A 10956-nucleotide genomic window follows, 5' to 3' on the forward strand; every position below is an offset into this window, starting at 1 on the left:
ATATAATTAGCCCTAATACAAGAAATTAAATGGTTTGAAATAAATTAAAATGAATAATTTTCTGGAATATATTTGCAATAGATGAAACTAGGTGCTGCAGGGTGTTTAGGAGTCTAATAATTTCCATGGTCAGACATGTATGAGATTTACTACTTCTCTTATATCACAATAGTTAATTCCCCACAGGTGTAAATACCACGCCTTATCACTCAGGCTTGTTGACATCAGTTTAATGATCTAGATGCAGTGTGGTATGGAGACGACTATTACCTGAGTGGGATTGGATTGTATTAAGCTGTCTGCTGTCCGGAAGATGCTCATGACTTACGGCACAGCAGTAACAGTGATTGCATCCTCATGGACAAGGAAAGCGTGTCCCTTTGGGCTGACTTAGGAGAAAGGAGGGCTGTGTAGTGCAGTGAGAAGCACTCCTCAGCCCAAGGAGGTGGCCTGGCTGGTCACATATCTCTGCCCTGATGTCAGAAGTATTTGGTGGGTTCAGCACAGCTGAGGGGGAGTGGTTGAACTGCTGGTCTCTGCAACAGGAGCCCATTCAGGTGGAAGGCTGTACCCATGGTGGGATTAGTTTCCATCTGTCTCCACACTTCATCCTTTGACAAAAATCCTTTTCTCCCCTTGCCAGATCACAGCTCCCTATCTCCACATAGGGGCAATAACCATCATGGTCCTGCTGTCCTGGCCTGTGGCTCTTCATGCCATCAGAGCAGATAAGAAAGGTACAGTAGCCCTGCTTCCTGCTCCTTATATGACAAAAGGTGTATATCAGTGTGGGAAAACAGGTGTGCAGGAGCCTTTCCTCCCACACCTTCACTTCAGCTGGAGGTGACTTTTAGCCTCTGTGCATCCCAGGGAAATGAGGGAGGCTGGGGCTGTTGTCCTGTGGCTGTCCAGATGCGTTCCTGGTCTGCACAGTCCCTTGCACAGTGTTGGCCTTTGCCAAGCAGCTCTCTTGACTGACCTTTGCTTGCAATACTCAGCTTCGCTGTCTCAGAAGAGATCTCCAGTCCAGTCAATTCATTTCAGACTAGTGCATCTCGGGAGAAGCCAGCTGAGACAGGGGAAAGAGCTTTATGATCACTTCCTAGTGTTATCCCATGGCAAGTTCCATCTACCTCTAAAAGTGACCAAGCACAAGGCCAAGTGTCAGGAACAACTGCAGAATTGGCTGGATCTGGGACTGGCTGTTGTTCTCTGACCTAGTCTCTCCATATAGCCAGAATTATTTACATGACAACCCTTTGCAAACCTTTTGTCATAAAAATCAAAGACAGAATGGGCTGGTGAAAGCACTTTTTCTCCTGCCCAGCATTATTCTTGAACTACAACTGGGGAGGCTGGGGAGGAATATTCTGGGACCTGAGACATTAAGTCCACCATGCCTAATGGAGTCTCAGCTCATTCCGTCAGCTTGGTGTAAGCCCAAGTTCTGTCAGAGCCACCAGCACAACATGCAGAGGGGTTGTGGCCCTTCAAGAAAGAGAAGTTGGTGCATAGGTGCTCATTTCTCAGAGGAACTGTCTTGTTCCGGAGGTGAAGGCTCACTGGGGCTCCTGGGCCATGTGTCAACTCCAAAGGTTGTAGCTAAGGAGTGGGCAAGTTTCTGAGAGGCAATACCTGTGCAGTCAGAGCTTGTAGGGTTCTGCAGGTCACACACAGGAGGTCACTGACAGTCCAGATGAACCAGGGAAATACTCACCTTAAGGAAATGTAACATAGTTGAAGGAGAAAGGTCCCTTCTCTTCTTCACTGTGAATGAAACTTCAAAATGTTGCTTGTTCTTGTCTGAGTAAGAGAAAAGTTACTATCCTTCTGCTGAGGATTGGTTTTCTACAGATGGGGGATATTTCATTGCACCACCTCTAAAGAAAAAGAAATTAAGGCCACGTCTTGCTGTAAGATATAGGGAGATGTAATTAAACCACAAAACCTGCACAAAACTTAGCCCATGTCCTTGCTTTGACCAGTTTGTTTTCCTGTGTTGCATTGTTTGGAGAGAAAGAGAAAATTAGACGAAGAAGGGGTGGAAAAAGGGATGGGACAAAGCTCAACAGCTACTTAGCTGGAGGGCTGTAACAAATGTCAAGCTGTAAGGCAAACCTGTACAGTTACCACATGGATTAACTCTAGCCTTCCTCCTTCAAATTCTTCCAGTTGTTCAGGTGGTAATTGTTGGTCCATACCTGGCTATCCTTCTCTTTCTTTTCTTGATACCTCTGGGGATGTACTCTCCTTGCATCAGAGAGGTGGGAACACTTGGACCAAAGCCAGCTCTCATTGGACATCGTGGAGCACCAATGGTACGTCTGGAGAAGTTATTTTATACCATTTCTTCATTCTGTGCCTCTATTTTTTTTTTTTTCCCCCCTATGGAATCTGTGGAGGGTGAAATGGGAGACATTTCCATTTGGAACTGCATGCCAAAGGCATCGCTGCATGGGTTTGCTTGAAGGACAAGATGGGTTTGGTGGCTAAAATGTAAGAAAACAAAGAGTAGGCTTTAACAAGGTCGTGAATGTCTCTTAATAAAAATCAGATTTGAAAACTATCTGCTCACGTGCTTTATTTTTTTTCTTTTAGCTAGCACCAGAAAACACCGAGATGTCATTTCAGAAGACAATTGAACATGGTGGGGATGGTCTTGAAACAGATGTCACCATTAGGTAAGGGGAAAATGTCACGTCTCTCAGAATATACGCTGCTTCTTCTTAGAGTTGCCTTTGAAAACATGCAACTAGTTTTTACTGGTGGCTGGGTCAGGGTCCCTCAGTTGGCGTGTGATGACAGGGGCTGTAGGGCATGGTTGTTCTCAGGCAAGTCAATGAGCTGTAGATATTGATTTAACAATCATTATTTCTACAGTATATTTTAAATGCTTTGCAGAGTATAAAGACAAGTCCTAGTCTGACTTCCAGACCACAGCGAGGATTGTATCAAGCCTACAAACCAACACAGAATTGTGTTCAGACTTGTGACAGCATTGCTCTAATTATTAGATCTTTAATTGCCTTTGTTTGGGGGACCCATTGCCATGAATTTCTAACATGCTGTGCAGGATGGGCAGTTTGCAAGCACTGAATGAGAAAAATACAAATGCTTAGATGTTCTGCTAATGTAGAACTTTCTGTAATAGAAAATTTTGCCTTTCCATCACTGACCATTCAGATTTCAGTCCTCTGAAACCCATAGAAACACGTTGGTGCCAGCAAAGAGAGATTTCAGCCATAAGTTGCTATCCATTCTTTTGGGGGCTGGCAGGCATAAATGTCACCATCTCCACTTTGCCCCTGAGGAGACTGAGGCACAGACAGGCATGACTTTTCCAAGGTCACCCAGCAGTATTTAAGCTCTAAATAACCTGGTGTCTTGAGCCTCGGAATTCGTCCCTTTCCCACCCTCTGCCCTGACGGAGGTTGTACCGCTGCCTTCATGGTGGCCCACATATTCTTCTGACCTGACGTGCCTGCTCATGCCATGAGTGAACCCGCACCTCAGGTGATCTGAACTCTTGCTCTCCAACAGCTATGATGGAGTTCCTTTCCTCATGCATGACAGCACCTTGAGGAGGACAACTAACATCAAGGAGGTCTACCCCAATGACACTGCTCAGAACGCTGCGTTGTTCTCCTGGGATACCCTGAAGGAGTTGAATGCTGGAACATGGTTCCTTAAGGTAAGCGCCATATAGGACTACCATCAACTGGGTGTAGAAGAGACACCAGCTGGCTACTGCTTGTCCAGAGAAGCTGTGGATGCCCCATCCCTGGATGTCTTCAAGGCCAGGCTGCATGAGGCTTGGAGCAACCTGGTCTAGTGGAAGGTGTCCCTGCCCATGGCAGGGAGTGGGACTGGATGGTCTTTAAGGTCCTTTCTGACCCAAACCATTCCATGATTCTATGATACATAATAACATGAATGTTAGGAAAGGAACTACTGGTTGAGCCAAAACTTAAAGAAGTAAGTATAAATCCTTCAGCTGGGATGACCTTGTTTTGCCCATTTGGCCTTTAGGCTTTGGAGACCTATTGGCTGGTGGGTGTTGTTGTGGCTCCTTATCGTGGAACCAGCAGAACACGTAGGCTGGGGGAAGAAGACAACAGCTACTTGTGCAGGGTCCTGTGTAACAGTCATAGCTAACAGTGGGACAGAGGAGCAGAGCAGAGCTTGCTGTGAACTATGCACTTTAGGCACCAGAAGCCGTGCCATCACAGCCTGGGTTAAGTTCCTCTGTTTCTCAGGCAGATGAGCTAAGCAAAATGAAACATCCTCACCTACTGGGGGCTGAGGTAAAACTTTTTCCCTCTTAGAAATATGAATTTTTTGTATGCATCTGACTCCCAGAGGCGACTGCCTGATTGATTTCCTTTTTTATATCTGTTTATTTCTAGGACAAACCATTTTCATGCATGGGCTCACTGTCAAGGGCAGATCAAAACCAGGCAATGAATCAGTCAATTTACAAGCTAAGTAATTTCTTGCGCCTCGCAGACAGTCAGAATAAACTTGTGATATTTGATCTCTACCGCCCTCCAGAAAAACATCCTTACAGGAACTCATGGATCAACAGAACCCTGGAAGTCATCCTCAACGAGTCGGGGATTAGACCCCATCTGGTAGGGTGGCCTCACTCCTCTGTATCCTTTTTTCTTGCTCTCTGAATTGGGGCTTTGGGGCATACCCTGCATGATTTCACCTGCATTAAGTCTGGCACCATTCATTTCACTTTTTTTAAGAGTCATCATTTGGAGTATATTCTTACTATTGGTTCCTCAGAAGGTACTAAATGGTGTAACTCTGTACCAGGACAGAGAAATAAGCCCATGTATATACCAGCTGATGCTTTAGCCCCTAAATGTCATCCTTCCATCATTGTAATAATTGGCAGCCTACTCCCTGCCACCCAATTTTATCTTACTTATTGCATAGAAACTCCCGGCTTAATTGAAGCACACGAAGCTGGGAGCCTTCATTACCTTCCTCCTTCCCCAGGCAACTCTCTGCTTGGGATGGATGCTAAATCCATTTGGAGCAGGTTATGTATCCATTGATGTCCAGGGAGTTTCACTGATTTGTATCTGCTGAAGTTCTGCTCTCCCATGCTTTGAGAATAGGAGAACAGAGTGTTTTCTGTTGCCATTCCCATAAACCAAAACTGTGTTTTCATCCATTTCAAATGCCCTGTCTTTTGTTGGGCTGTGTGAAACGTACTCACTGATTTCAAGTTGATAAGCAAGGAACAGTGAATACTTATTTCTAGATGAAAGTGACTTGCAAGTTTTAGCCCTGCCTCCAAATGCTCTTTGATCACGGTAAGAATGATGTCATTTGACTGGCAGGGTTAAGCTCCTCAAGACCTTATTTTTACTGGGTTTGTGTGAAGGGCAGGGCCTATGAGTAAGTCTGTGGTGAATTCACTGGGTCCTCTTGTTGCCTGCAGGTCCTGTGGCTGGAGAACGACATGAGGTCCTTTGTTCAGTCCGTTGCTCCTGGGTTTCAGCAGACAATGGGCAGTAAAGCCCCAGTTGAAGACCTGTTGATGGACAATATCGTCAAACTCAATCTGGCCTACACCGAAATGTCTAGTGAAGATATCCGGTGGGTTGCAGTACAGCCAGTGGACCACATCTGTTCTGTGTTTGCCTCATGTGTGTGGCAATGTCTCCCTCCAGTGACCAGCTCCAGGATCTAAAACATTTTTGGGAAAGGGTCCTTTAGACCAAGGGCCATCTCTGTTGCATTTTGGGAGTGGAGGACTGTAGTTTACTCCTGTTGTTGACCCTGTGTGTGGCCAAGAGGTGGCATATGTAATTACACACCCCTGCCCCCAAGTCCATATTTACCTGACCAGGATCTGAGGATCTTCTGGGTAGACAATACAGCTGTCTCCTGATTTCTTGTCCCCAATCCCACCAACACTGAGTCATGGAGAATGAACACCTATTTAACCTCTCTTCCACAGATGTCAGTGTGCATGCATAATGCTGTGGTGAGAGACCATGACCCTCTTGTAGCTGGTGTTTTGAAGACTGCATGTCTTGTCTCTATTGCTACCAGTACTTTGTTGTTTGTGGCACACTGAAAATGTCATTTCTCCAGTGGAAGGCTCCACATTCATTGTAGGAGTTTCCAAAATGGTTGTATTATGTGGAGGAGAAAAAAAAATTAACAACAACAAAACCCATCTTACCTGCCCAGTTCTTCTTTTGTAAATAGGACTTTTAAATCTTTTCCATGCACAAAAACATTGAGATCTAATTAAAAAAAAAAAAAAAGAAGAAGAAAAGTAAAAGTTTAATCCTTTGGATGAGAGTAATATTCACGTTTTCTCAATTATCATTTTCACAGGATGAAAAATCCTATGTAGATCCATTTGGGTAAACCCTGGGTAGATCCCAGGTAGATTTACAAATGCTAATATTGATGACACATTCTTGACCATTATACAGAATATGATCTTACTTACTATTATGTTTCAATAAGAACTTGAAACCTGATTAGCTGATGCAGCAAACATAACAAACGTGTAGCCAGCTTCGAGGTGGTTTTGAACACACTACTGGGAGATTACAAACACATTGCATTGATTGATGTGGCAGAAGGGTAAACAAAGTTTTGACCTTTCGGGTGTTTTTAAGCACATTTGCTTTCAGCAGATCAGCTATTGTGTTTTGACCAATTGTGAACGATTAATTAATGGATGGATGCCTTTCCTTTCTATTCCTTATCTAGGTCCTAAAGCAAGCCTTTCCTACAGAAAATTGCTGTGTCTCCTTGATTCAGCCCAGAGGAAGTACTAACCTTCTTGCTTAATGAAGTCTATTGCGTTTTGGTCTTTTAAAGGAAATACGCTGAGGCAAACATCACCACCAACCTCTATGTGGTCAATGAGCCATGGCTTTTCTCGCTGGCGTGGTGCTCCGGGGCACACTCTGTGACCACCAATGCTGTCCACATGCTGAAGAACCTCAACCAGCCACTCTTCCTCATGGTAAGCAAAAATCCTTCCCCTCCCAGGGGCAGGAAGTAGGGTTGGGATGTTCATGGCTACCTTTGGAGACTGTGGGCCAGTTAATGGATAGACAAAGATGTGTTGCATGAAAAGGATTTGAGTTGAAACCTGGGTTAACAGGAACCTCTGTACCACTTCAGGTATCACTATACCCTTCTCCCCTTTTCTCTTGGCTCAGGTAGAAGCACCCTGTTTGTTAGGATTTGCAGCGTAGACCTTGAGATGAGGGAAAAGAAGTCATACTGTGGCTTGTTCAGCCTGGAGAAGAGGTGGCTCTGGGGAGACCGTAGAGGATCTTCCAGTGCCTGAAGGGGCCGACAAGAAAGCTGGGAAGGGACTTTTTTACAAGTGACAGAACAAGTGGTAAGGGGTTTAGATTGAAAGTGAGGATATTTAGATTGGGTATCAGGAGGAAATTCTTCCCCGAAAGGGTGATGAAACACTGGCACAGGTTGCCCAGAGAAGCTGTGGATGCTCCATCCCTGGAAGTGTCCAAGGTGAGGCTGGATGAGGCTTGGAGCAACCTGGTCTAATGGAAGGTGTTCCTGCCCATGGCAGGGGGTTTGGAACTAGATGGTCTTTAAGGTCCTTTCTAACCCAAAGTGTTCTGTGATTCTATGGTTATGTGGGGAGAAAAGAAGGGCCTTTGGGGGCATAATCTGATGCACGAGGGTTTCAATTTCTAAGCTTTTGAAGCACCTTACTGATGTCAAAAGTTCCTTACTTCCCAGGGCTTCCTGCTGCCTTTCTCAAACTTGGTCTTGTTCTACAAGCCTAAGGCAAACAACCGTAGAAATAACCCTTCCCTGCTGAGAGGGATTTTTTTTTCCCCCATAATTTGTCTATTCCCTATTCTCCCTTGGACAACCATAGACATCAAAGGTTACTACTTTGAATAACTGGCTTCACACTCTTGCAGCAGGACAACTGTAGTGTTTTAGTCTATTCTGAGGATGGGTGGAAATCCAGTCTGAGGATGAATCTCCAGATGCTCTTAGAGCAGGAGCCACATCAGACTCTCTGTGGTCCTCAATAAAGGACAATTTTTCCAGAGAAAATGAGATGCCACCAGTTGATGTTAATGTTGGAGGGGAGCGGAGAGAAATACAGGGCCCATCTGTACAAACAAGTCCCTGATGCATTTACCGTGATGTAGTACAAACTTCTTGGCCATAAACCAGATAGGATGATGATTTGCCACCAACACCCTGTGGTGAGTGGCCACTTCGAAATGCTACCTGAGGGATGTTACTACACATGCAAACCACGCAGCTGAATGGCCATATTTGAGCAGCAAGAAAGAGCTTGAGCAACTTCTTTGCATATCTTGCAGTCCTTGGTGATTGACACGTCCTCTTTTGTTCTCTTCCAGACTCCGCAGCAGTACAACATCATGTGGATCCTGACAGATCTGACCTCTGCGCTCCTTGTCTCGCTCATCTTTGCTCTGCACTGGTAACTACTGAGTTGCTAATGGCCATCCTAACCTGATCTTTTGCACCAGGTGGAAGGAAAGAGAGATGATTTCAGGTCATCTGAAGGGTTAAAACTACTCTTGAGAACACAAGCTTTCCCTTCAGGAACTAGAAGAAAGCCCTGAATGTCTCCAAATACCTCTCTGCTTCTCCTGTTTGCCCTCACTTTCCCTTTGCATTTTGCCAACTCAGACATCATCTACCTTCAGGATTTAGTGGGGCCTTGGTGAATTTACAGTAGCAACATAAAACAGTTATCAAAGCCAATAGGCTGAGAAGGGAACTGATTTTTCTCTTCTTAGTTTTTATGTATAAGCTGTTGCATTGGACTGACTTAGGAGGAAAACTCTCAGTGTTAGTATGTGAGTACTCTGTGGTGTCTGCATATGCCAGAGCCGCTGAGGAAATCCATCTTCCCAGATGAAAATGTTGGAGGGTGTCACAGACATTGCGTTTTGTTTCCTCACGTGCTGTCAAAGACGTTGCCTCTGCTTAATAATTGGGGAACCTGGGGTTATTGGGACAGGCATAAAGTGGCTCCTTCCCTTTCTTCCCCTCCCACCTTGCCCTGCTCTCAGCAGTCCTTGCCCAGGTCCTGCTTTAGGAGCATTCACCTTGCTTGCAGGGCTGCAAGGGTGGTTTGCAATCACGCCTGCAATGCATCACCACCACCCTCAGATCCCCCCGTGCTTGTCTCCTCCTGTTCGTGTTGTGTGTGCATTTCCCAGGGCCCTGCAGATGCTTCTGATCCAGCCAAATAACCACCTCTTCTGGGCTGGCATTGCAGCAAGGGAATTCCCAGACCTGCTGGGAGTGGAGGGCCAGCAGCAGTGCCTGGGAGTTGTGCATGGTCTTATCAGGTTTATGAATTCGACAAAAATCACAGTTTTTAACTGTCCCTAGTTGCAGACATTCTGGGGCTTTTCAGCTCTCAAATATTTCTTAGAGGACAAAGCTTAGTCACAAAGTTGTCTTCAAAATGCTGTTGCAGACGTGAAGTGTGGATGCTTAAACGTCAGTCATGCACTGGAGTCCTTTCTCGGTATGGACCTGAGCAAATCCCAAAATACCAGGGCAGTTCCTGCCCTGAAAAAGTAGACGGGAGGTGTCTGGGGCATTCAGGAGCTGCAAGGGGAGCCACAGCAAGCATTGGCCTGACCCAGGTGCTTTGCCCCATGCAGGTGGCGAGAGCGGAGTTTCTCCTGCTGTGCCCATGACGGTGGCTCGATGCTGGAGAGTGGCACCTACAACAAGTTCAGGACAGGTGAGCAGGGCATGGAAAGCTGGGAGTTACATCCTGTTCTGTGACGTCTCTGTGGGGGCACCGGGGTCCTAATGGATGGGCTGGTGATGGGTGCTCATGCTGTGGTGAAGGATGACTGCATCCTGGGCTGTATCAGTGTCAGGCCGCAGTGATTTCTGCCCTCTGTTCAGCACTGGTGAGGCCACATCAAGTCACTGGGTCCAGTTCAGGCTCCCCAGTACCAAGCAGATTGTGATAAATGGGAGCGAGCTCAGCGGGTCCACTAAGCTGGAGGATGGGGCATTTGAGATCTGAGTTTGCACAGTGGGAGAGAAGGTCAAGGGACATCCTATCCCTGACTTCAACCTTCTAATGGGAGGGTGTAAAGAAGATGGAGCCAGATGCTTCTTGGACGTGCAGTGACAACAGCACAAACTACAACCTTGGGAATTTTTACTAGATATCAAGAGAAAAAGAGATATCTTCCCCATGAGGGTGATCAGATGCTGGTCAAGGAGCCCAGATGGGTGGGGAATATCCAGCCTCAGAGGTGTTCAAAGCTCTGAGCAGCCCTATCTAATTGTCCCTGCTTCAAGCAGAGACATCCAGGCATCCCCTCCCATATGCATTACTCTGATGCTGTGAAAAGAGCTCAGAGGCACTGAGCACCCTTGGGTCTGCAAGGCAGGGTGGGATTGTCTGGGGACCCTCCCCTGCCCCAAGTTTCTGCATTCATGGGACTATCAAGCAGACAAAACCACCCAGCCTGGGCTGCATGCATTTTCAGCCAGGCTCTGTTTGCTCACCACAGCTGGAAGAACATCTGCAGGTGTTTTGGTAGCTCACTGTGTGTTTTCTGTTCCAGAGCTCAGCGACATGCCTGCCGTCATGGCCTGACACGGTTGGGGAGGGGACACGGACCTGCCGTCTTGGTGAAGACTGGGGAACAGACCCTTCCCTGCTGCCCCTTCCCACAGTGCAAACACCAGCCTGCCAAGGGGGCCAGCAGGGGGATGTCAGATTGGCCTGGTGAGGATGAGCCATTTGCCTCCATGACCCTGCCAGAGATGAGCACCGAGCTTCCTCTCCTACAGTTTTCTTCACGATCACAAGCCTAACAGGGGTGTAGGGGAGCACAGAAGGAGCTGCAGCCATGAAGAAGCTGTGCACTATGATGAGATGCGTCAACCACATGGGAGCCACCATTTACC

The 10956-nt window shown here is 46.5% G+C and overlaps 1 protein-coding gene across 1 annotated transcript; it reads left to right on the plus strand.

The window, feature by feature from the left end:
• Positions 1 to 643: 643 nt before the first annotated feature.
• GDPD4 (glycerophosphodiester phosphodiesterase domain containing 4) lies at positions 644 to 10642 on the plus strand (the record flags this gene model as incomplete). Its single annotated transcript, XM_010157682.1, has 10 exons — positions 644 to 737; positions 2173 to 2318; positions 2599 to 2681; positions 3541 to 3691; positions 4407 to 4631; positions 5456 to 5613; positions 6859 to 7006; positions 8400 to 8482; positions 9684 to 9766; positions 10611 to 10642. Coding segments are annotated over 10 exons (1203 nt in total), but the record flags the coding sequence as incomplete, so codon positions are not given.
• Between the last annotated feature and the right edge of the window lie 314 nt (positions 10643 to 10956).

This window comes from Eurypyga helias, unplaced genomic scaffold (assembly GCF_000690775.1).
Source record: "Eurypyga helias isolate BGI_N326 unplaced genomic scaffold, ASM69077v1 scaffold35998, whole genome shotgun sequence".
NCBI classification, from domain to species: domain Eukaryota; kingdom Metazoa; phylum Chordata; class Aves; order Eurypygiformes; family Eurypygidae; genus Eurypyga; species Eurypyga helias.